The sequence below is a fragment of the Hypanus sabinus genome, chromosome 7 (genome assembly GCF_030144855.1).
Source record: "Hypanus sabinus isolate sHypSab1 chromosome 7, sHypSab1.hap1, whole genome shotgun sequence".
Lineage (NCBI taxonomy): Eukaryota > Metazoa > Chordata > Chondrichthyes > Myliobatiformes > Dasyatidae > Hypanus > Hypanus sabinus.
Window position 1 is genome coordinate 28,725,241 of NC_082712.1, and position 27,569 is coordinate 28,752,809.

At 42.4% G+C, this 27,569-nt stretch overlaps 1 protein-coding gene across 5 annotated transcripts in view; it reads left to right on the forward strand.

Annotated features, from left to right (window-relative positions):
• Positions 1-27,569, forward strand: part of tenm3 (teneurin transmembrane protein 3) — a 1,636,378-nt gene that overhangs the window by 1,360,608 nt on the left and 248,201 nt on the right. For all 5 annotated transcript variants that reach the window (XM_059974311.1, XM_059974313.1, XM_059974312.1 and 2 more), the window contains one exon: positions 17,153-17,390. In XM_059974311.1, the coding sequence (XP_059830294.1) occupies positions 17,153-17,390 (238 nt within the window). The remainder of the gene's footprint in view (positions 1-17,152; positions 17,391-27,569) is intronic.

The following is a 27,569-nucleotide window of genomic DNA, read 5'->3' on the forward strand; positions in this document are numbered from 1 at the left end:
CGCAGTCAGTAAACTGCAGTCGAATAACTTTATTCGAACTAAACAGCCTTGCTTTTAAGCCTCCCTCAACCCAGCCCCCATGGACGCAGATGCTGCAAAAGACGCGTACTCACAAACCCCCGTAGGCTATCTCCCTTAGCCGGAATGCTGGCTAATTGTGAGCCGTTTCGGATGTGCCAGGAAATGTGTCGCCACACTTAGATTGTACAAGATCACCATAATCTTCAAATTTAGAATTACATTTCAAAAGCTAACAAACTAACATAAAATACATTTTAATTAAATACTGACCAATTATTTCCCAAAGCCACAGGGAGCCGCAGCACAGAGGTGAAAGAGCCACAAATGGCTCGGGAGCCGCAGGTTGCCGACCCCCGGACTAGGCAGACTGATGGTTTGGCACAGACTAGGTGTGCCAAAGGTCCTGTTTCTGAGCTGTAGTGTTCTATGACTCTAAAGTAGGTGACTTTCTTTGTAGAGTTTAAAGGTAAGTCATACATCTATGGAAACTGGCTGTAAAATGATAGAGTGGCTTTATGTCTTGTTTGGAACAAAGAAGGCAGAGATAGATTTGAACAAGGTGCGTACAATTATCAAAGGCTACAATATGCAGTGCAGAAAGGCCCTGTGGCAGAGTGGTCAACAAATAGAGTATTAAGTTAACCATCGTTGGATAAAGATTAGTGGGCAGATCGTAGAGAGTTAAAAAAACAATTCCTGGGTTCATGAGTAGATGCATGAGTTTCTGTCCCTTTTTATTGGTACCTGATAAACTGTTGAAACAGCATTGTCTGTTTGATAGAATTACTCTTTTACTCAGTTACTCAATTCTGGCCAGCACAGTAAGAATAGCTTCCTGCTGCACTTCCACGCATATCAAGATTTTCTGAAGTGCATTACCGCCAGTGAAAAGTTTGGAAACCTGGTCACTGCAGGATAAGTTTGTCAAGGAAAATTTGATTTGCACGTTTCTGATTTTGAATGGCCAAAGACATAGAAATATGAAAAAAACAGATCTGAAATCAGAAGTGTAAAGAGAAAATGCTTGGAATTCTCAGCATGTTGAGCAGGATCTGTAGAAAGAATTCATATTGCAGGTGTTGAGATCTTCATAAATGTTAACTCTTCCCAAAGATGGCAATAGATGATAAGAGCTGTGAAGCACAGTAACAGACCATTCCGCCCACAGTGTCTGTGCCAGTCATGATGCCAATCCAAGTTAATCCCATCTGCATGAATCCCTCCATTCCCTGCTTGCTCATGTGTCTGCCTAAATGCCTCTAAAGTTGGATATAGATTCTGGCTTTTACTACATCTCCAAAGAACAGATCAGGTCAGCAGTTCAGAGCAACTTCATAAATAAAAGCACTAATGCTCCAAGCTATAAATAATTTCAGTGTTGCACTTTAGCAGAGGTTTACAATGCTGATTGACTAAGTCACGTGACCTGGATGGCCCTCGATTCTGAATGGCAATGTTTGGATGCCAAAATAACTTTAAATCCTTGTTCTTGGGTTGGATCCAGATTGGCCATTGATTTATTCACAGTTTCTAAAGTGAAAGCAAAACAGATTCAGGTTCCACGTCCACCGTGGGCATTCTGTCTGTCCTCCTGCTTGGTTCCTTTCTTTTGTTAAATAATCACACTCCTGTGCCCTGTGGGATGACACTACCACAATTGGGCCAGCTAAAGAATTCAGCCATGCTTCAGATGCCATTTCAATCTTGGCCTCCTATTTCAAAATGCCCTTTTGCTCTAAAGGCACATTGTTATACTGATAAATGTCAAGAGCTGCCATTCCATGTATATTTATGTAGACAAATAACCCGTACCAGACAGTATTGCTGACATTTGTGCTCCCTGTTTCTCTGAGTAAATTGAAGAAATCCTGGAGCAGCAAAGGTCGGCGAAGGTTCATCACTCTTACAGTTGTTAAAACTCTTGCTAACATGCAGAACCTTTCTTTAAAAATTGCTGAGATTTGTATGCACAGGAATTTGAAGAGCAGCGCTGTTGTAACGTGGTTTTGCAAACTCCTGTTTGACCAGAGATCTCCGTTCGCTGAACTGCATCAGTTCCAGATTAAGCAATATTGAAATTTCCTTCCGCATTTTCAAACCTCTCTGCTAACTCACCTAATTAGTGCAATCCCTGGTGTCTGAATACCCTGCATTAAAAAGACAAGTGCATGAGAAACTAGGAGCAGGAACAGGCATCCTGGCTCTTCACGCAAGCTCAGTCATTCATTATAGCCATAACTGCACTGCCTCAGGCCTCAATCCTTCTCTGTGCCAGAACCCATAGCCCTCAGTCCCACGATCTAAAACATTTCAATACAGTTACCCCTGGAGGGTGGAGAATTCCAAGAGATTAACTATCCTCAGAGAGCAGAAGTTTCTACACACTTCAGTTGTAAATGGCAGACCCTAATCTGGGTACAATGTCGAGGACATTTAGAACCCCTCAGTAGTTTCAGCATCTCGCTGAGCCAATGACAACAGGATGGATGAGGTGCTGCAGCTCCTTCCATAGTTAAATTGTCTACAGACGACGAGAAAGGGTTACAGGGATGAGGCACTGGTGAGTGAGTGGCCTGGACCCGAGGAAGCTCACGTTTGTGCCTTTGGGACCAATGATGAGAAGTAGTGCAGGGTTATGAAGAGGGGAAATGAGTGAAGAATTATCTGAAACATGACTGTCTAGGTTTCAACAGAATATCCCATTTAAAAAAAAATTGTACTTAACGCTGCACACTATGAAATGATAAGATAAACGACCAGAATTAGGTGCTCTCATTCAGACATGGTTGTTTTATTTTAAACTCCATTCTCCTGGCATCTTCCCATTACCTTTAAGCCTCTTAGCAATCAAGAATCGCTGCCCTAAGTATGTCCAGTGGCATGGCCTTCACAGCTCTCTGTGGCAACAAATCCCACAGATCCAGCACACTCTGGTTGAAGAAAATCTTCCTCATCTCAGTTTCAAACTGACATCCCTTTATACTCAGGCTGTGCCCTTGGATCCTAGACTCCCCTCCTACTAGAAACATCCTCTCCACTTGGCGTGATAGCGTAATGGTTAGCTCAATACTTTACAGCACCGGCGGTCCAGGTTCAATTCCTGCCGCAGTCTGTACAGGACTTATACGTTCCCCCGTGACTATGTGGGTTTCCTCTTGCATTCCAAAGATGTACTGGTTGATAAGTTAATTGTTGATTGTAAATTGTCCCGTGATTAGGCTAGGGTTAAATGGGGGCGGGGGGGGGTGTAGTTGCTCGTAGGGCTGGAAGGGCCTACTCCATGCTGTATCTCGATTTAAAAAATATACATTTCCACATTATCCAGGCCTTTCGATATCGGATAGGCTTCAACGAGATCTCTGTTCATCCTTCTGAACTCCACTGCGTACAGTCCTACTCCTTCGGAAAATGTAGCGTTGCTTTTCAAGTGTTTTAGTGAGGATTGAGGTCAAATTTCAGTCTTGTATTTCTTATGCAGCCCTGCCTTTTTTTTATTTCATCCACCTTGTGCTGTTGAATTATGTATCTGTCAGAAAGCTGCATTTCCAGTCACGAGCAAAGTGGGAGACGGCAGAACGAGGCATCTGTATCCAGCGAGGCACAATTAATGTTGTAAAATCAGAAACTCTTGTTTTCAGTAGGGCTGAGGAATATTTCATCTGTTGCACTGTGTGCATGGGTTTTACAAACCAATAGATGACAAATCCTGTGAGGTTTGTTGATCTAGGAAGCAAGTCTGTGATACACCACGCACCATAAACTGGAATTTGTAAAGTCTATCCTTGCAGTGAATTTACAATCCCAGGCTAAATTTTTAAAAGGAATCAATTTTCTCTTAAAATTTAAAGTATGTCACACAGTGAGCACGTGCTAGATTATACTGATTCTTACAGATTAAATCATTCAACGTGGATCTAACTACTTGCACAGTGGTGTTGAAGTTACGCCTTTCAAGCATGTAAAACATATATCAACATAAACTATTTTTGTCCCTTCTTCTGAAATATTGAAAGTTCGCCAATAAAGCCATTAATGCCTTCGATCAGTACAAAGTCACTAAGGTCTACAGTATGTAAAGATTCCTCCCATTATTGTTGATAGCAGTTTAACCATGACATGAAAATATATAGCATTCCCCGTCGAACATCATTTAATCGAGTGAAAATTGAAATCGCGACACTTCATGAATTCAGAGCGTGGAGGAGAGTGGGAAGGTAGTGAGGAACATTAACCCCTTCAGCTCAAAATTTTCCTGACAGCGTATGAATAATTTCTGATGCTGAATACCTTGTGAACAGAAACATACAGTGCTCTGTCTAATGGAAATGTTTGCCTAATGCAGACATATCCATGAGAATGCTTACAGACTTCTTTGTTGCATAAAATACTCTTTTGCTCTGTTTACAATATTAATCAGTTGTTTAATTTTGACAAGTGTATGGAAGGTCATGTGCAAATTTCTCACAAACTGTAGGTGAGGTCAGGATTGATCCTGTTGTGAGGCAGTGGTTCTCTCAGAGGTGCCACTGTGCTCTCTGAGCAGCAGGTCAGACAGCATCTATGAAGATCGAACGGAAGTTAAAATTTCAGGTCAGCAACCTTCCATCAATGTCCACAAAATCCCTTTCCTCGTTTGCCATTCCTTTCGCTCCTTGGCTTGAAATTTTTTAACATTCACAAACCTCTGAAATAGAGATTCAAGCTACCAGATTTAGAGTCAAACTGTGATACAACATGGAAATCAGCCCTTTTGCCAAACTTGTCCATGCCATTTAAGCTAATTCCATTTGTCCACATTTGACCCAGATCCCTCTAAACCAGGAGTTTACAACCTGGATCCCTCGGTTAATGATAGGGGCCTATGGTGTTCCCGCCATTGTCTGTAAGGAGTTTGTACATTCTCCCCGTGTCCACATGGGTTTCCCCCCACAGTCCAAAGATGTGTCAATTGGTAGGTTAATTGGCCATTGTAAATTGTCCTGTGATTAGCCAAGGGGGTTGCTGGGCGACACGGCTCGGATCGAAGGGCCGCAAGGGCCTATTCTGCACTGTTTTGCAAAAAATTAAATATAAATTACTGAAAAAAAGTTGGGAACCCTTAGACAATTCTCTGGACACCGTTTTGATCAGGAGCAGGATCTGGCTGAGCTGAGCCTCTCGTTGCGGCAGCATGAAGCTGGTGATAGTAAACTCAGTACAGGCTGCTTGGTGGCTATGGAAACTGAATGAATATGCCAAGTATCAGGAATCCATGACCCAAATGTGCCATTGATAATATGGGAGGAACGGATGACAGGAGATTCTTGCCTTCAGGAAGGGACGGTGTCGTAGAAGGGAAGGCCAGAACGTTTACCATCATGACTGCGGGGCCTGCACCTGTAGCCTAAGCAGAACCGCGTCCCAGTGCCTTCCCTTGGGCAGAAGGCCATACCTGCTGAGACCAGCCACATCTGCATACGTAAAGAATGATCCTGTCAGCCTCAGGCTGAGACTTCCCCACTCACTCAGGTTAAAATCAGAAATGGTGGGACCAAAGCAGTAAGGGATAAATAGTACAGCATTAAAACTGCCCCAGTGATGGATGTTTCCACATGACATGTCTTACATTTCTCTTCTTGATGTTTATCAAGACTAAACCAAAGAAAATTCCCTTTGGATTAGTTTTGAAAATAGTTTTTTTTATGTTGCATTTTTGCTTCATGCTTTGTAGTGCTTTTCCAGACACAGCAGGACCGTGAGATGTTATGGCAGTAATCCCGCACATCACTTTCCCTTACCTTATCTGAGTTTTAGACAGCAAAACCTGGAGAGCCTTCTGACAAGCTAGATTTGTGGAATAGCCTCAAATTAAATCAGGCATAGCTGTGGTAAAAATATATTTGCTAGATACCACTCAGCCCAATGAAAAAGCAAACTACAAAAGATGTTATTTCAGTTCCGCCATGCAATATTAATCAAAGGGTTTGGAAATAGCTGTGCACTGATGCAGACCCCACAACAGTGTGACATTGAATAATAGCAAGCAAAAATCTATGCTTTGTACTTGAATTTCTGCTGTCCATGGAAAGCCAAATTATTTTAGTTGTTCCATAAATTTCACTTTGTAAAGGGTCAAGCTGTGTCTTGCTGGATATTTTGGCGTGTGTCCCTAATCCATTAAATGCTGGAGGATCATAATCACAAATCTCTTTTATTCCTGCCCTCCACTTTACCATTCCATTGCTCCGTGCTGAGAGTGGGCAGATTCAGAAGTTAAAGAGAAAAATCTGTTCTTGTTCATAAAGAAAATAAGAAAAAGAGGCATTTGTGGGCTCTACAACCCCCTCTTGCCTGTTCCACCATTCAATAACATTATGGCTGATCTTTTACTTCAGTGCTACTTTCCTGCCGACATCCCATAATTCCCTTATGTGCTGCCATTGAAGATGGTCCAGAGGAGGGCTTCACGAGTCGGATTCCAGGAATGAAAGGGTTCATATATGAGGAGTGTTTGATGGCTCTGGGCCCGTACTCACTGGAGTTGGGAAGAATGAAAGGAGATTTTATTGAAACATATTGAATATTGAAAGGCCTAGATAGAGTGGACATGGAGAGAATGTTTGCTATACTGGGAGAGTCTAGCACCAGAGGGCACATCCCTTTCGGACAGAGTTGAGGAGCATCACATATAATGATATTAAACCTGATTCTAATTCCATTTTCTATAGCCACAGGCTGATGAATTGGTGGAATTAATTGCCACAGGCAGCTGTGAAGGCCAAGTTATTAGGTATATTTATAACAGAGGTTGATAGAGTCTTGATTAGTAAGGGTATCAAAGATTATGGGAGGAGGCAGGAGAATGGGATCGAGAGGGATAATCAATCAGCCATGATTGAATGGCAGAGTAGACTCAATGGCCTGATACTGCTCCATTCTCTTATGGTTTAATCTCCAAGAAGTTTTTCCATCATTATCTTGAATGTACTCAGTGGCCATCTCTTAGGAAGAGAATTGAATGGATGAGTCCTGGGAATTTAATCCAAACAAGTGTAAGGTGTTGTACTTTCAGAGGTCCAATATAAGAGCGAAGTATACATTAAAAGGCTAAACACAAGAAATTCTGCATATCTTGAGCAATGCACACAAAATGCTGGGGATCTCAGAAAATCAGGCAGCATCCATGGAGGGGGATAAACAGTTGATGTTTCAGGTCAAGACCCTTCATCAGGATTGTTTGTGTGTGTTACTGCAAATGGCTACACCTTTAGCTATGTTGATGTACAGAAGGATCTTGAGTTGCAAGTCCATTTCTCTTTGAAAGTGTTAACACAAGTAGAGGGTGTTAAATAAGGTGTGCCTGCTTATACCCCCTTGAAACCTCATTGCACCATCCTTAGAACCCACAGTTCCCCCATCCTTGCATTCGCAAACTTGGATTCATTATTCTTAATCCCCTCAGACAAATGTAGACTATAATCAGCTGGAATTCCTGCATATTTGTGTAGCAGTTAGAATGGCACTACAGTCGGCCCTCCTTATCCACGGGTTCCGCATGTGCGAATTCAACCAACTGTGGATTGGGAAAACCCGGAAGTTCTCTCTCTGGCACTTCTTGTTTGAGCATGTACAGTTTTTTTAATTGTCATTATTCCTAAACAATATAGTATAACAACTATTTACATAGCATTTGCTTTGTATTAGGTGTTATAAGTAAGTCGGAACAGGTACGTCCGGTATTATTTAGCGTCAGTTAGTCAGACATCTGTCTTAATGTATAGTATATATTTTGCCTTTCTATGCATATAAAACACTTAAGGAACGTATGTATTTCAATAATTAAACCACTGCATTGCTTAGCAATAATTGTAGCTTTCATCGGGGCAGAGCCTTTCACATGCTCCATTATTCTTACTTTATCCATTAAAATTGTTCTGATCATTGACCGACTGTAGCCTAACGCTTTTACAATGACCGATGGCGTTTCACCTCTTTCCGATCGCTTTATTATTTCCACTTTATTTTCAATCGTGATCTTTTTCCATCAACAGAACAGAAGCACTGCGAGAGGCAGGTCCCGAGCTCCGTTGAGTCCTAAAGTCCACCACACTGAGCCAGGTTAAATGAGGGACTTGAGCATCTGCGTCTTTTGGTATCTGTGGGGAGTCCTGGAACCAATCCCCCATGGATAAGGAGGGCCGACTGTATTAGAACATAAGAACATAAGAAATAAGAACAGGAGTAGGCCAGGAGCAGTAGGTCTGTAAAGCCTGCTCTGCCATTCCGTAAGGGCGTGGTTTATCTGGCTAAGGACTCGTGTCCACCTACCTGCCTTTTCCCCATAACCCTTAATTTCCCTACTAGGCAAAAATCTATCCAACCTGATCTTAAATATATTAATTGAGGTAGCCTCCACTGCTTCATTGGGCAAAGAATTCCACAGATTCACCATTCGTTGAAAAAAGCAGTTTCTCCTCATCTCCATCCTAAATATACTGCCCCGAACCTTAAGGCCACGTCCCCTAGTTCTAGTGACCCAGGTTCAATTCCTGATGCTCTCGGTAAGTTTTTATGTTTTCACTGTGACCACACGGGTTTTCTCCAGCTGCAACTTCGGGTTCCTCTCACTTCCAGATTAGTGGGTTAATTGGTCACATGGGCAGCTCAGGCTCCTTAGGCCGGAAGGGCCTGTTACTGCACTGTCTCTCTGAATTATCTCAGAGGCCTGCTTATTTCCACTCAGTTTTCCTTCCATTTAATCAACCTCACTCCATGTCAGTATATGAACCCAAATAATCTGTTGCTCTAATTTTGTTCAATAACCTTCTGTGTGCCATATTCTTGAAAGACTTCTGGAAGTTCAAATACATCACACCTAATGTTTCCCCCATATTTATTCAGCTAGTTACAGTATAAGCTCACAATAGGCTCAGCAGCATTTTAAAATCTTAAATTCAAGCTAAGATTTTCTTGTTTTCGAACTTGATTCATCTCCATTCTAGATGTCAGAATAATGGATCTGCAATTACATCACATCCACTATTCCCCTGTTGTCTTCCATCCAGGATTAGTCTCGCAATCATAACATCTGGGAACCATTATAGAATCTTTGGAACTTTAGTACTTAACAGCCAGAGCATCTGTTATCTCCATAATTGCCTCTTTGGATATTTTGGGGTGTAGAAAATCAGACCAAGGCAATTTAGAGGCTTTAAGTTCCATTAATTTCCCTTTTTTTTAAGTTTAGGCTAATTTCTTTCATTTACTGATTCACTCTAGATTTGTTCTCCACTGTTTTCTTTCACAACTTTCATCATCTCCCAAGGAATCCTGCTGCCAAAGGTATCTTCACTTTCCCTCCCCCACCCCCCACAGCTCGCCACAGGGATGGCTCCCTCCATGATTTCCTTATCCATTCATCCCTCCCCACTAATCTCCCTCCTGGCACTCATTCACTTCTTTTGGCAAGCAGCCCAAGTTCTGCATCTTCCCATTCACCTCCTCCAGTACCTCCATTCAGGACCCCAAAAGGTCCTTTCAGGTGAGGCAACTTTTCGTCTGCGAATCTGCTGGGGCATTCATTGTCACCGATGTGGCCTCTTCTGCGTTGGTGAGAACCATCGCAAACTGGGGGACTGCTTCGTCAAGCACCATCCACCAAAAGTGGAAATTCCCGGTGGCCAAATATCTTAATTCCTGTTCTGACATGTTGGTCTGTGGCCTCCTCTTATGCCATGATGAGGCCACTCTCAGAGTAGAGGAGCAGCACCTTATATTCCATACGGACCTAATGGCATGAATATTGATTTGTCGCTATGTAAAAAAAATCCCTACCCCTCCCTTCTTCTATTCTGCACTACGGCTTTTTATCTCTTCTCAGCTGCATATCACCTCCCCTGAGTCTGCTCCTCCTTCCCTTTCCCCTATGTTACTCTGCTATCAGATTCCTTTTTCTCCAACACTTTACCTTTCCCACCCACCTGGCTTCACCTATCACCTTCCAGATATTCTTCTTCCCTTCTCCACACCTTTTTTTACTCTGGTGTCGTCCCCATTTCTTTCAGGTCTTGAAGAAGGGTCTCGGCCCAAAATGTCGACTGTTTATTCATTTCCATAGATGCTACCTGACCTGCTGAGTCCCTCCAGCACTTCCTGTGCGTTGCCTTGGATTTCCAGCATCTTCAGACTTTCTCACATTTATGATTTGCCACTATTTCCTTTCTGTTTCTGTGCCTTTTCTTCTGAAGCAGACACAAAACATTTGTGAACTGTCTCTACCATTTCATTTATTCTCCAATAAATTTCTCCTGCCTCAGTCAGTAAGAGTTCTTCTTGTTATTCCTTTTCCATATCTTTTATAGTCTGATTTTGTGGTTTGCTCTGGATTACTGTCATATTATACAAGTATAATATGTCAAAACCTTGTAGCTTCATTGCAGAAATCTGAAAAACTCTCATCTTCATGCTTACCGATCTTTATAAACCTTCTCCTTTGATCTAATGCTAATCTCCTATTCTAAGCAAAAAATTAGGTAATGTTTGTTTGTTTTCACACCTCTTAACATCACTTCCCAATGTACCATTGATGATTCATATGTAGTACCTATGTAGTAGTTTCTTTATTTTGATCCTTGTTTCAGAGTAAACAAAATAATTTTCAATCTTTACTTAAAATGCTATTATGTAATGATCACTCTGGGGGAGTTTAGAACCAGAGGACGTAGACTCCAACTACAAGGACGTCACTTTGGAACAGAGATAAGGAAGAATTTCTTCAGCCAGAAGGTGGTGAACCTCTGGAATTGATTGCCGCAGAATGCTGCAGAGGCCAAAACATTGGGTATACTTAAAGTGGAGGTTCTTGATTAAGAATGTCAAAGGTGACAGGGAGAAGTCAAGAGACTGGGTTGAGAGGGATAATAAATAAGTGAAAATGGAGTGGTGGAGCACATTCAATGAGCCGAATCGTCTAATTGTGGTGCTATGTCTTATTCTCTTATGGTCTCTTCCCTAAAATCTTAATGTATAACTAAGCTTTTCCCATCACACAACAACTTGATGTAAAAGAGCCTGTCCCCTCATTGGTTCCTCAGCATAATGATCCAGAGAACCATCTCTTACACTTTCCATGAATTGGTCATCTCTACTATTATTCCATCCATGGAAAGGAATAAACAGTTGACATTTCAAACTGAGATCTTTCATCTATAATAATAAATTTTAAAAGCTATTTGGACTTTTTACAGGAGAGATTTAGAAAGTTACGGGCCAAATCTAGGCAAATAGGACTTGCTTGGATGAGCATGGTGGTTGGCATGGTCCTATTTCTGTGCAATGACTATAGTTCTATCCACCTGAAACTCACTTGTTACTCGTAAACAAAAGAGATTCTGCAGATGCTGGAAATCTTGAGCCCAATTTCTTGGCCTGAAATGTTGACTATTAATACCCCTCCAAGAAACTTTCTTGGTCCAAAATGGTGACTGTTTATTTTCTTCCATACACGCTGCCTGATTTGTTACTCTGATCCACATTGCTGTGCTGTACTATCACCTTATTCTTTTTTTTTAACTTTATATATTTCTCCTCACCAGAAAATGAACTGCTATCTCTCAGACCATCTATATGCAGTACTTGTAACTCAATTGGCAGGAAAATGATCCTAGCCAAATTCAATTGAAGCTCATCCTCATAAAACAACTCATTTATTTGCCCAGTCCAGGTTCTAACATCCTATGTATTGAAAACCTTTTCATTGCATGATTTATAAACTCAGTATCCACTTTATCAAGTACATCTATGTACCTGTACGTTAATGCAAATATCTAATCAGCCAATCTTGTGGTAGCAATTTAATGCATAAAAAGCATGAAGTCCTGCTCAGGAGGTTCAATTGTTGTTCAGATCAAATACCGAAAATGGTAAAGAAATATGATCTAAGTGACTTTGACTGTGCAGTGATTGTTGGTGCCAGATGGGGTGGTTTGAGTATCTCCGAAACTGCTGATCTTTTTGGGATTTTCACACTCAACAATCTCTGGAGATAATAGAGAATGGCGCAAAGAGCAAAATTCATCTAGTGAGCAGTAATATTGTGTGTGAAAATGCCTTGTTAATGAGACAGGTCAGCAGAAAATGGCCAGACTTGTTCAAGCTGACAGGAAGGCAATAGTAACTCAAACAACCAAGTGTTGCAACAATGGTGTGCAGAAGAGCATCTCTGAATGCACAATATGTCAAACCTTGAAGTGGATGGGCTACAACAGCCAAAGACCATGAAAATACACACAGTGGCCAAATTATTAGGTTCAGGGTGCAGAGTGTGACTGATTCTATGATAATTTGCATGTGACTCAGGTGGTAATAATGACATCATTGGCTTTGTGGTTCTGCGGCAATACAGCCTTCAAGACCTGTACTGAGGACTGTAGAATATACAATGCCCTATGATAATCACATTCCTTTTCACCCTCATACCTGTACACCACCTTTTTTATGTTGTTGGCCCCTGAATTTATGGTGTCTCTCCCCAGGATGTCAAATGCTGATGAAACTTATTGTCAGACTATAGGATAAATGTACTTTTGGCCCACCTGTTTCTGTGAATGACCCCCAAAACGTAATTTTAAAAAAACCTTAGGAATATGTCCACATCTTAGCTGGGTATGGGGAGATGGAGCTGAGATGGAGGGAATGAGACTGAGGGGGGAGATAGAGGGAAAGATAGCTTAGGTGAAGGGGAATGATGCTGAGATGGAGGGGATGGCGGGACAGGAAGCTATGATGGAGGGATGGGGGGCTGAGGGAGGAGATGGAGGGAGAGAGAGCTGAGATAGAGGGAGATGATGTTCAGATGAGGGAAAAGGAGCTGTGATGGAGGGAGTGAAAAAGCTGAGGGAGAGGGGATGATGCTGAGATGGCAGGGATGGAGTGAGAGGGAGCTTAGATAGAGGTATGAAGCTGAGATGGAAGGGATGAATTGAGAGGGAGCTGAGATGGAAAAGGTGTGGTGAGGAAACGAGCTGAGAGAGAGAGGTGGAAGGAAAGTGGAAGGGAAAGCTGAGGGATTAGGAGTGGTAAGTGATGAGAAAGCAGCTGGATGCAGAGGGGCAAGTGAAGTTTAAGGGGAAGGAGGTGCAGAGTGAAGGGTTGAGAGCTGAGAGTTTCCTAAAGGTTGGGCTGATAGCTCGGTATAGGAGTAGTGAGGGAAGAAGATTAGGGTGAACACAGGGCCATTGAAAATGCAAGGGCGTGTGTGTATGTTCAGGCAAGCATGTGCATACATGTGTAGCTATATGTGTGTTTATCCAATAGAGCAGGGCCTGGTCTACAATCATTTTGTTTTTTGTCAAGAACTAAGACCTTGCTCTGTCAAGTCTGTGATCTAGCTGGTGTGCAATGGCTACCCCATATCATGCAGCGGCATCTACCACTGATTAGAAATGAAGCAGAAGGAACTCATCATCAAAGCCTTGGGACTATGAGGAAGAGCTTCAAGCAAGCAGTATCCCAATAAGTAGCTCTTCATTGAGATGTATTGAATGACATGAGCTTGCTGTTTTAACAGGGTAAATATGAACTAAATGCTGCAGAAATTTCAGATTCATCCACTCATTACAAGTGCTCATTGATCGCTGTGGTTTAATAATTACAATTTTCCTGGCATTGAAAATTTAGTTGAATGATGCAAATTGCTCAATTTGTAAGGTAGTTAGGAAATAAACTTCTCTGAATTAAGACCAGTCTATTGCAGAATACAAATTGAGTATTAATTACTGCCAGACATTGTCACTGCCATAAAGTTTAATCATAACAAATATGGATCTGCAATTAATTGTTGTTGGAAATATTAAAATGTAGAAATAATTTTTAAAAGTTTTAGCTACCAATCACTTTTATCATCCAATTTTCTGTTCTTTCTCCGGCTTTATTTCCATTTCAGTAATTCATTTGACCTTGAATTTGCTGCTCTGATTGACAGCTGCTTCTCAGTCCTCACACTGCTGATTTCAATTCTATTGCCAATTAGCATTCCCTATTGTTTTCCCTTCCGCTCACGTCTGCAACATCCACTTTTCCCCCGCTGTGTCCTTACTAACTTATAAATTTATCAAAGCGTGAAATCTGTATTTTGAAGAATGTTTGAACTGTTCTTTGTGGAATATGGTCCTTTATTGTCCAAAGTGAATTCATTAAAATCTATTGGAAAGGGATCAAAATCCATCCAAGAACATGTGCTGACATCAAACGTGCAAAAATTGTCCTTCATCAGATATTTTGATCCGTTTAATGAAGGGCAGCGCAGTTGCACAGCCTGCAGAGTTCTTGCTTTACAATTCCAGCAACGTGGGTTCAATCCTGGCCCTTGGTAACATTTATGCATGCTCTCACTGTGAACATGTGGGTTTTCTTCCTCAGACAACTGAAAAACATGCAGATTGGCAGGTTGACCGGCCAGTGTAAATTACCCCCAACGTTCGTGGGTGATAGTGCCCAGGGGATTAGAAGGGTGGATCTAGGGATAGGTTACAGAAAAATTACTGGAGGAGTTAAATGGCTCTGTGACCCAACATTCACTTGATGAGCCAGAAGGCCTCTTTCCATGTCATTGGGAAATTCAGAAATTTTTAAGACATTTCTGGCAGACAAACTGACCGAGACATAAATTTTGATTGTACCCCATTGTGCAAAGCATGAAATTTGTGCAATGGGGGACATTTCGCTTTGGTGTTAGTTCAAGATAAATGTTTGTAGGCTGCAACCTTTTAGCACCTCCTCTATATTCCATTGAAGCCCCATGTGCCACCTATAGGCACTAAGGGTTCAGATGACGACGATATTCCATTATCCCTAATGCTTCATTTCTATCACCCAAGGTAAATTATAAATTGGTTTATTATTGACATGTATACTAAAGTCAGTGAAAAAATTTGTTTCACAGGGCTATCCATACAGGTTATTCCATTCAGCTAGTACAAGTGAAAACCAATAATGGAATGCACAATACAATGTTATAGGCATAGAGAAGATGCAATAAGGTGCAAGGTCATAACAAGGCAGATGGTGAGGTCAAGTGTCCATCTTATAATACAAGAGGTCCATTCAATAGTCTCATAACAATGAGATAGAATCTGCCCTTGAGCCTGGTGGTATGTGCCTTCAGACTTTTGTATCTTCTGTTAGATGGAAGGGGTGGTGGCGGGGCGGGGTGGAATCAGACTGTCTGGGCTTAGAGGGAATCTTTCATTATATTGGCTGCTTTACTGCGGTATGAGATACAAACACTTGCTTTTTCGATTCAAGTATTAATACTGCACTATGAATAATATTATGGAGTTATTTCTCATCCTGGTCTCATGCTTGCTGCTGAACTGTGAGAAAAACTGAGATTTCCTCAATTATAAGATGCTGTGCCATAGGTGGAGTTTCTAACGCAATACAAACTTAGCTTGGCAACAGAATGTTTGGAGCCAAGCTATTTCGGGAAGAGATGCCAAATTATACAGTAACGTACCATCCCCCTAACTGAGATGGTAATGCGCTATAAAATCTGTGTATAGAAAGCTCTCCCCAACTGCAGTCACTCTTGGCAGACTGTATAGTTGTCGCAACTGAGGCATTTAAAAAATCAAGCTGGTACCTACTGGGCTGAGGAAGATTCCCAGGTCTGTGACGACTATCCCAGCAGGAGCCTCCTGCAAAGTCAGAACAATGTGTAATGTGAGCCGAGGAAGTGGGCAGCCTAATGGATTTAATGGTCATTAGGTACACGATGTTCCAAGTGCTCTAATCAGCTGTGCTACAATCTGCAAAATGGGCATGAAGGAACATCTGCTTGGCTGAATGGGATTTTGCCAAGTGGGAAGTGTGTGTTCTTGCTCGAAGGACCATTGTAGTGTTACTGAAATGATGCAACAGGCATGCTCCTGCACTGATCAAAAGATTTCCCTGCAAGTTCCCATCGCTAAGTAAACAGAAATCTGTTTTCTTACATCATACACACCAGCAAAGTACCAGGTCTGTGACATTCTTAACCCTCCCCTTCCTGGCACAGTACCACAGTACCATCGAATTACATAAATTATTGACATTCTTATCTCGAGATGCAGCAAGGAAGCAGGCCAATCTGCCCACCGAGTCATAGAGTTCTCGAAAAGTGCAAAGCAGAAACAGGCTGTTCAATCCATCTAGACTGTGCTGAAACATTTAAAAAGTCTTTTTTTTGTCTCTGTTTTTTTCAAAAGTAAAAGTTGGATTGTATGTCATTGGAAGCAGTCTCTGAAATGGTACACTGAGCCAAATTTTGCCAAAGAATTTAATGAAAGTCAGAGGAGGTGCCAAGCTTTTCTTTGCAGTTATGAGTTTAATCAGAGCTTCTGTGGCCAGGACTCTGTATCATCTCTGAAAGGTTATCTGGAAATATTTCTGAAAATGGAATAGTACTATTTACTGTGTCCTGATCGAGCGAAGCATGGTAGATGATAGATAGAAAGATGCATGTATGCATTCATACTTGCATGTACACACACGGTGTCTCTGTCACCCATCTAGTGAAGTGAATTATCCTTTTCATATTCCCAAGTCAGCTAATCCCAGAGCAGCCAGAGAAAGGAGCTGCCATGTTCAAGGGAATGGGTTTTAGGGTGAAGGGAGATGGATTTTTTTTTAATGGAATAAGATATGACTCGGAATGAAACGGTTGGCAGTGTGGTGGATGGAGATTAAGTAATAACTTTTAAAAAGTCTTTGAAGGGGAAATGATGTGGTATATTTGAGAAAGAGTGGGACGATTGTGATAATTATTCAAGTATCAAGACAAACCCATTGGGTTAAATGACAACTGATGCTGCTTTGCTCTATAAGTGAACCTGTTATTAATTCACTTATTTTGATTTTTTCTGGCACACACTCATAATGGATTGACATTGAGAATTGCTGTAGATAGGAAATGATTGGGATCCAATGTGCACTTACTGCTCTGAATCAGATTTTAAATTATCCGAGTGGAACTGGGATGAAACAGTGAGTCAGTCCAAGGGAAGCTCCCTCTTTCATTCCAAGGCTCTTACCTACACAAGTCTGGAGCAAACTGACATTTTTTGTTATCTGTGTTCTCCCTTCCCTCCCTCTCCTCCGTCTGTTTCCCTTTCAGAGCAACCAGCCAACCACCAGAGCCAGTCCACACTGCAGCCATTGCCCCCCGTGCACAAGCAGCACCTGACGCAGCAGCAACCTGCCGTCACCTCCCTCAACAGGAACTCAGTGAGCCAGCGGAGGAACCAGAGTCCGGCCCCAGCGGCCGCCTTGCCCAGCGAGCTGCCCACCACGCCGGAATCTGTCCAGCTGCAGGACAGCTGGGTCCTTGGGAGCAATGTGCCACTGGAGACCAGGTACAATGCGTAAAGCCTAGCGCACTAAAGGAAACTTCACTGCTCAGCACAAGGGAGCCTGTCATTGCAAACAGGACTAAATGGCAAAAATGCAACATTCTGATTAGTGATTTTTTTTTAAGGCTCAAGAGACTCTGCAGATGCTGGAAACCTAGAATAACACACACAAAATGCTGGAGGATCTCAACAGGTCACACAGTATCTACCTTTCCATAAATGCTGCCTTAATCTGCTGAGTTCCTCCAGCATTTTTTTTTGTGTTACTCTGTGAGTTAAGGCTCCATCCTTTTAGCTGAGATTGTGGGAGAACCTCCTGGCTCTTCCACTACTATTCTGAGTAGACCTCCCCCCTCTGCAGGGGCTAGATGCCACGCAGTGCGATGTCTCACAATTCCAATGCTACGCCGGGAGAATTAGATCTAATTTGTCAATACAGGTAGAAGTTGTGTTCAAAGGCTCCCTTCTTTACAGACCAGAAGTACGCCAGTGCTGCCCTGTGATTGGGGCGTTGTTAAATGGATCACCAATCTTGTGATAGGATTTACTTTTTTTACACTTCTCTATTGTGTAGTAAAATAATAAAAACATATTGAAGGTATTCAGCTGCTCAACCTTGTTCTGCCATTCAATTAGATTTTGGTTCAACTGTACACTTGCCCACCTTAGTTCACGATGCCTCAATTCAGTTGCCCAATAGAATTGCCAATCCCAATTTAATTAAGTTTATGTCACAAAATTATTTCCATACATCCACAAGGGATAGATTCCTGCAATGGCGCTTTTTGTATTATAGCCTTTTATGGATGTCAGTGAACATTATAGTCACATAATTACGCAGAAAATGACAAGGTTGGGAATTTATTTTATCTCAGTTCTGCTGAGTGCTGTTTAATAATTACATATTCATGACTGCTTGTCCTATCTCATCAGTCTTTTCAAGATGAATCTTTCTGATTATACTCAATGAGGTAGGTCATGAAAACGAAAGAGGCAGGAAGGTCAATCCCCAGTGAAGTATTAGGATGTAAAGTGCCTTGATAAAGCTGGTGGCAATCCCTGCTCTTGTTCAAAAAGGAGTTGAGTCATTTTGTTGAGAATTTGGTCTAGAACCGTGCATTTGAGCAATAACAAGATTCAGTCACAGTCAACACAGTAGCTTAAAAGCAGACAGTTTGCAATAAGCGCACACACAAAATGCTAGAGGAACTCAGCAAGCCAGGCAGCATCTATTGAAACGAGTAAACAGTTGACGCTTTGGGCCAAGGTCCTTCACCAGGTCTGGAAAAAAGGACGGGAAGTTAAAGGGAATGGAGGAAGAAGTACAAGGTGGTAGGTGATAGGTAAAACCAAAGCGCTGCGAAGCTGATTGGTGAAAGAGATGAAGGGCTGGAGAAGGGGGAATCTGATAGGAGAGAGTAGAAGACCATGGAAGAAAGAGAAGGGGGAGGAGCACAAGGAGGTACGGTGATAGAGGGAAGTGGGACTGGGGAATGGTGAAGGGAGGGAATGCAGTTACCAGAAGTTAGAGAAATCAATGTTCATGCCATCAGGGCGGTGGTTACCCCGATGGAATATAAGGTGTTGCTCCTCCAACCTGACTGTGGTCTCATCGTGGCACTGGAGGAGATGATGAACTGACATGTCGGAACGGGAATGGGAAGTAAAATCGAATTCTACTATCTGCAATAATATTGAATTCCTTGTAGGAAAAAAAACTGAGGTAAATTAAACTGGATGTAATTTACGGCCAGCTTGGTTACTGGGCAACACGTACAACACACTGGAGGAACTCGGCAGGTCGGGCAGCATCCGTGGAAATGAACAGTCAATGTTTCGGGCCGAGACCCTTCGTCGTGGAACGTTCTCGGCCCAAAACGTTGGCTGTTTGTTTTCATGGATGCTGCCCGACCTGCTGAGTTCCTCCAATGTGTTGTACGTGTTGCTTTGACCACAGCATCTGCAGTGTACTTTGTGTTTACTATTGGTTACTGGGCTTGGATGTAAGTCTTGGCCAGTCTAAGGTAGTGAATTCTACATAGTCTAGAGCCAGTGCTGAATGTTGTTCAGTACACAATAACATATAGGTCCAGCTGAAATATTGGACTTAAAAGGGGTTCTGCATTGAACTGAATGCCAGGATTTTGTGGCTGAAGTTGTACCCAGCTGCCGTTAGAATTCCAGCCATTTAATACGGAACAGACTTTCCAAATAAACTTCTCATTCTGGAATGTTGTCAGCCCCTGATAGAATCTAGGCAGAATCAGTTCATATTCCAGATCAGATGCTGAGCTTTTGAGATGGGGTTGATGTGAAGGTTTCCCGATCAGTTTTGGGTTTATTACTTACCCTCCTTCCGCCAGCCCCATCCACCATCTCTCACCAAATGTGCTTTGCATAATTTCTGTTGTCTGACCATGAGGCATGGTTTTCTGGCTTCACCATCATCAAGACTCTCTCCCTCTCTCTCCCCCCTCTCTCTCCCCCTCTCTCTCCCCCTCTCTCTCCCCCTCTCTCTCCCCCTCTCTCTCCCCCCCTCTCTCCCCCCCTCTCTCCCCCCCTCTCTCCCCCCCTCTCTCCCCCCCTCTCTCCCCCCCTCTCTCCCCCCCTCTCTCCCCCCCTCTCTCCCCCTCTCCCCCTCTCCCCCCTCTCCCCCTCTCCCCCCTCTCCCCCCTCTCCCCCCTCTCTCCCCCCTCTCTCCCCCCTCTCTCTCCCCCCTCTCTCTCCCCCCTCTCTCTCCCCCCTCTCTCTCCCCCTCTCTCTCCCCCCCTCTCTCTCCCCCCCTCTCTCCCCCCTCTCCCCCTCTCCCCCTCTCCCCCTCTCCCCCCTCTCCCCCTCTCCCCCTCTCCCCCCTCTCTCCCCCCTCTCTCCCCCCTCTCTCCCCCCTCTCTCCCCCCTCTCTCCCCCCTCTCTCCCCCCTCTCTCCCCCCTCTCTCCCCCCTCTCTCCCCCCTCTCTCCCCCCTCTCCCCCCCTCTCTCTCCCCCCTCTCTCTCCCCCCTCTCTCTCCCCCCTCTCTCTCCCCCCTCTCTCTCCCCCCTCTCTCTCCCCCTCTCTCTCCCCCCTCTCTCTCCCCCCTCTCTCCCCCCTAACATACGTTGACTCCCCAATCACTTTCTTTCTTTTGCCACCACATCATCCTGTCATCAGTTGCACAGCCTCTCCTTAGATATTGCCATCCATAATATGTGCATGATTTACCTGCACCGCACCAAGCACCATATTTCCTCGGTCACTTTTAAGAACACCCTGCAATTTTTTAAGCTTATTCACTGAAGCATTTTGAACACCAACAAGTTAATGTGACTGACAATAATTGATTTCCTGTAAAAAGCCCTGAAAGATGCTCGTCCGGGCAATTTTTTCAATTTAATAACTTGTATTAAATAATCCCCAGGGTAGAAGATAAAAAAGAACAAAATCAGCCAAAGATGTCTAACTTGATGTTTGCATTTACAAATTTAAATATACCTTTACAAACCCAGGATGCAGCTTCCCAACTTTGCCATTGTGTGTCCAACTTAGTAATTTTTAATGGCTAAGCACAAAAGGGGAACACTTAACCTGACCCATGCAAGATGCTTGCAGAATGGCGTTGGTAGAAAATTTGTTTAAAGCAGAATGTCGCTTTCACAAAATCCGTTTGAGATCTGTGGACCATCCATGAGGGGACATTGACTTAGACTGGAACTTAGAAGAATGAGACATGATGCCATTGAGATGAGAAGGACATACAGTATTATATCATGCTATTTGATATTGTGCATAATGCAGAGAGGTCACAGGAGAAAGGGCCAGCCATTTTAGGACTGAGGTAAGGAGAGTGGATGCTCAATTTTAAAATATTCAACTACTTCTTCCATCTTTTTATTAGCAACCCACCAGCCTTCCACATTACAGGTTTCTTTCATCAACTTTATTTTTCAGATCTAGTGAGGAAGTAGAGACCAGACGGTAATAAGCAGTGCTGTGGGCAAGGCCAATGCATTCCTCTCTTAGTTTGGTACTCCTTCCCCCATAGACTCACATGAGCAACACCCATTCCACTTTGCACATGTAACTATAAGGATGATGTGTCTGGAAGATTGAAGATGGATGATGGTGGAATGCAACTTTAAAGTTTCAGACAGAATATTAAATATTCAATTCAGTGATCAGCTGATTTATTGGGTTACACTGAACCCAGGCATTAAGTACCAATTTACTTCTAGAGAAGCAGATTTCAACGTACCCTATGAGCTCAATTAAATACTTACATTAATATGGCCAATATTACATTGATTATAGAATATTTAGAATATTTCTAATGATACTACTGCTTAATAGGATTCACAGGAGGGAATAGAATTATTTAGTAGTTCTGAAGTACAGTTAAGGGGAAATTGAGTGCATTGCACATATTGTAATTATTAACCTATTGCAAAACAAAATTAAAGTGAAATTAGAAGGTACATTATACGTACATATTGCTTGAATAATGTTATGTGTAAAAGGCTGTTGGTTGGAATTTACAACTGGTAATTAACCTGACAGTCTGTCTGGCCAACAGGGACAAGTTATCTTTTTCATTTTGTGCAAACAGTTTTTTTTCCAAACAAAGTTCTGTTAGTTTTTTCATTGTGGTTTCCTAGTCTACCATTTAATTCCATTCCTTTCCATAAATATATTTGATGCAGTTACCAAATACTGTTCTAAATATCCCTTTACTTAAGGTAGCCATAAAGGAGAGAACTGAATTACTGTTTTTTATGTAAGTTGCTTTTTTTATATATATACAATTAGAATCTTACAACGCAGAAATGAATTCTTCAGCCAAACAGTTTATTTTGTTTCCTACCAGCCAACTGAATTTATCAATGCATCCTTCTTTATCACGTACAGTACTGTGCAAAAGTCTTGGGCGCACATATATATAACTAGGGTGCAGAAGACTTTTGACTCTACTGTAGTAATTTTGTGTATTGCACTATACTGCTGCAGCAAAAAAAAACATTTCATGACACATGAGTGATGATAAACCTGATCCTGATATGGATCATTTACGTGGATTGAGAGTGGGAAAGGGGCAGGGACAGGGGATTCATAGTTGGGAAAAGGGGAAGGGAGAGGGAAGCACCAGAGAGACATTTTGATGAGAGACTAAACCAGTTGATTGAAATCAAATGACCTCACCTGATGTCTCAGGGTTGGCTGTTTCTGCACCCCTCCCCCCACCCCTGGCACTCCTTCTCTGCCACCTGTCCCGCACCTCTCCCGTGGCACTCCACCCTCACCATCCCCAACATTCTTTTACAAACTCGCCAGATTTTGTGTTTTCACAACAGCCAGATTTACACTCTTCACTCCATGTTGATAAATACAGTACTGTGCAAAAGTATTAGGCACCCTAGCTATATGTACATATCTGTGCCTAAGACTTTTGCACAGTAATGTATATAATCAAACTTAAGTACATCTACAGTATAATGTTGATGTCAATAAATTCCTTCTTCTAGCCACTTTGAGTGCGAAAAGTCATCTCTTGCCCACATAAGGTTACTGAAATTTGCATGTGTCATTTTTATATGGAATACTCATCCTCACTCCCAGTGAATGGAAACAAAGAATATCATTCCTTGAATAACCTGTTTCATTTTCATTTTTAATAGCGGGTATATTCTACAATAGTCAGCACTCTCTCCTCACTTATTACTTGGTCAGTTAAAACAAAAAATTAATACAAATTGCTCATAGTACATTTTTTTTTGTATTTTCAGCATTTGTTAATGACTGCTAAATCATCTTGTTGTCAGGGAGTCCTTTGGGATTGAGGATAACTTCCTTTCTCTCTGCTTTGTTGATTCTGAGATGGCTGATGAGGTTAATCTGGGACCCGCAGGCTTTCCCAAAGATGGGGCAGGAGGCTTCAGACAGGGTGGGCAATTAGCTGGCTTTTGAGGGTGTTTGCAATCTCTCTGTGTGCCCAATTCATAGCCTCATTTTCAAAATCATCTGGAATGCTGCTGTTCCTCGTTGAGTGGTGATAGGCCAGAAGTTCCCAGGAGTTCGAGGGGATGAGGCATTTTTTTCCCAAGAAGACTTTGAAAGTTCTTCTCTGTTCAACTGGTAATCTAATTCTCTGACAGACCTGATTCTTCCGCTCTTCTGTCAGGTTTCTGAAAGCTCAATGAATCCATGAGCATTGCCTTGCTTTCCCTCTCCTGCACTTTATATTCAAATTACTTCTTATTGTAATTTTTCATAATTGTTTATGTTTTGTACTGTCCTGATGCCAAAAAATCAACAGATTTCATGATTTCATGTCAGTGATAATAAACTGACTTTCCAGGAGTCAGATATCACAATATATCTCTGAATCCTTCCCTCTCCGAATTTTACACCCAGGTACTTGTCCTTCTCTGATTATGTGGCCAATTCTCAGTTTTGCTTGCCTCAACCCCCGTCTCACAACTAGGACACCTTTCCCCCAATCACTCTGAAACCTCCTCACCAATCCCCACAATGCATGGGCTCATCTGATTCCATTTGTAGTTCTACCCGAGCAGGGCTGGTGGAGTACTTTTACCGGTGGAAAGTTTTTTTAATTCCTGTAGGCCTCACATATGATCACCAGCTGTTGCCAAGGTCCTGACAGAACCCTAATGCCCAGTGCCATTTTACCATGAATTTTTTTAAGCATTGAAGAATTGCTAGAGAAGTGCCTTCCATAACCTCTAACTCCCCGGTGATCCCTTCACTGAGAATGCAGTGTTTGTTTTCAGTGTTTAGTTCTGGGCTTACAAATCTTGTGGCTTGCCCAGTGTAACCAACTGAATGCTGAGAATGACAACATCTATATGTGAACTGAATAATTGGAGAATATACACTAGAAGACTGAGGAGGCAAGTTGGTCCTCAAGTTCCACTGGCACAATGCAGAAGTAAACTGGTATCAATTTTATTCTTTGGGAACTCTCCCAACTTGAGCTTTGCTTCTGAAACTCTGCAATTAATACTGTCAGATCAGAATCAGTTTTATTGTCACTAATATACAGTCCTGTGCAAAAGTCTTAAGCATATATATAAACATCTAGGATGCTTAAGACTTTTGCACAGTACTGGCCGGAGCAAACAATGTTGGGAATAGTGAGGGTGGAGCACCACAGGAGGGTGTGGTTCAGACGGCTGAGAAGGAGTGTCAAAGTGGGGATGGCACGGGTGCAGACACACCCGGCCCTGAGATACCAGGCAAGGTGATTTGATTCCAAACAATTGTTTTATTCATCGTTATAAAATGTCTCTCTGGTGCTTCCCACTCCCTCCCCTCTCTCTTCCCCCTTTTCCAACCATGACTCCCCTCTCCTTGCCTCTACTTCCCTCTCTCAGTCCACAATAGAGACCCGTTTATCATCACTCACATATATCATGAAATTTGATTTTTTGCGGCAGCGGTACAAAGCAATACGTAAAATTTCTACAGCACTGCGCAGAAGTCTCAGGTATCCTGCCTCAGAATTTTGTTTAGTACTGTTTGTGTCTTGATTTTTTCTTTTCGTTTTGTGGCAGCAATGTAGTCCAAGATGTACGAATTACTATGTTACAAAAATAAATAAACGGAAAGTGCTGAAGAGGAATAGTGAGGTAGTGTTCATGAACCATTCAGAATTCTGATGATGGACAGGAAGAAGTTATTCCTGAAGCACTGAGTGAGTCTCCAGGCTTGTGTTCCTTCTCCTTAGTGGCAGTAATAAGAAAAGGGCATGTCCCAGATACTGAGGCTGGATACCGTCTTCTTGAGGCACTGCCACTGCTCATTAAGTTAATACAGCACAGGAACAGATCAACTGCCCAGGAACCTAGATAGTTCCATTTACCCAATGTTTGATTGATACCCTCTAACCAGGGGTTCCCAACAGTTTCTATGTCATGGACCCTTAGAATTACAGTGTGCTCCGTGGATCCCAGGTTGGGAACCCCTGCCCTAAAACTTTCCTATCCAAGTACCTGTCCATATATCTCTGACATCTTGGACCAGCTTCAGCCATTTCTTTGGGCAGTTTATTGCATATTCACAACTCCTATCATGAGGAAATTGCCTGTCAGCTCCCTTTTAAGTCTTTCCACTCTCACCTTAAGTCTGTGCCATCTTGCCTTTCCCCAGTCCTAGAAAAAGGCTGAGTGAATTCAACCAGTAATGGTCCTTATGATCTTATACATCGCTGTAAGGTCACCCATCAGTCTCCTACACTCCAAGTAATAAAGTCCTAGCCTGCCCGCAGCCTTCTTTGCATTCTTTCTATTGTCCTGATCCATAGAAGTTCATAACGTAAACTCTTAGAGTCTTTGAACGGGAACTCATATAAAAAGTTATGGATACAGCTCAGTCCATCACAAGAGAAGTCCTCCCCACCATTGAGCACATCTATACGGAGTGTTGCTGCTGGAGAACAGCATCCATCATTAAGGGTCCCCATCACCCAGGTCATGCTGTCATCAGGAAGAAGGTACAGGAGCCTCAGGCTCACAGCACCAGATTCAGGAGCAGCTAGTACCCTCAACCATCAGGCTTTTGAACCAGAGGGGAGAACTTCACTCAAGTTCACTTGCCCTATTACTGAACTGTTCCCACAGTCTATGGAATCATTTTCAAGTAATCTTCATCTCTTGTTGTGGATATCTATTGCTTATTGAAGGAAGTAAATTTATACTCAGTGGACACTTTATTAGGTACACCCGTACACCTTCTGGTTAATGCAAGTATCTAATCAGCCAATCATGTGGCAGCAACTCAATGCACAAACATAGGTTCAGTTTTTGTTCAGACTAAATATCAGAATGGGGAAAAAAAGTTATCTAAGTGACTTTGACCATAGAATAATTGTTGGTGCCAGGCAGGGTGATTTGAGTATCTCAGAAACAGCTGATCTAAGATGTTCACATGCAACGATCTCAAACATAGCGTGAGCAGCAGTTCTGAGAGTGAAAGTGCCTTGTTACTGAGAGAGGTCAGAGAGAGGAAGGTGACAGTAACTCAAATAACCACACATTACAACAGTGGTGTGCAGAAGATCATCTCTGAATGCACAACACATCAAATCTTGAAGTAGATGTGCTAAAACAGCAGAGGACTGCAAAGATAAACTCAGCGGCCACTTTATTATATATAGGAGCTGCTGAATAAAGTGGCCACCAAGTACTCTAATATTATTGTGGGTTTTATATATATATATATATACACACACACACAAAAAATTCGAAGTAAATTTATTAGCAAAGTACTCGTATGTCATCACATACCATACTACCCTGAGATTCATTTTCTACTGGCATTTACAGGAAAAAAGAAATACAATGGAATTTAATGGAAAACTATACATAAACTCCCAAACAACTACTGTTCAAAACAGACCAACTATGCAAACAAAAATAATGCTGAGAACATGAATTGTAAGGAGTCCTTGAAAGTGAGTCTGAAGGTTATGCAATCAGTTCTGGATTAGTGGTAAATGAAGTTATCTGCAGTGGTTCAAGAAACTTGTGTCTGTAGGGTAGTTACTGTTCCTGAACCTAGTAGTGTGCGTCCTAAGACTTCTCTAGGAGCAAGAAGAAGTCGTATACACACAGGTGCTCTCAGATAGTCATGCATGCATACACATCCATACAAATACATACAGTACTGTGAAAAAATCTCAGGCACATATATATAGCTAAGGTTGCTAAGACTTTTGCACAGTACTGTAGTGATTTTATGTATTGCACTGTACTGCTGCTGCAAAAAAGAAACAAAAATCATGACGTATAAGAGTGATGATAAACCTGATTCTAATATAAATCTCTATTGTGGACTGTGAGCAGAAAGGGAGCAGGGAGAAGGGAATCATCAGTGGCAAAGGGGGAAGAGAGAGGGGAGGGAGTGGGAAGCACCAGAGAGACGTTCTGCAGTGATCTAGAGATCAATAGTTTGAAATCAGATGACCTTGCCTGGGTCTCAGCACTAGGTGTGTCTGCAACTGTGCCACGCCCCTCACCCAGCACTCCTTCTCTGCCACCGACCCACACCTCTCTCATGGTGCTCCACACTGACCATTACCAACATCTTTTGCTCCAACCAGATTTACCCTCCCCCCGCCAAATACTGTGTTGTGCAAAAGTCTGAGGCATCCAAGCTATATATAGGAGCCTAAGACTTTTGCACAGTACTGTATA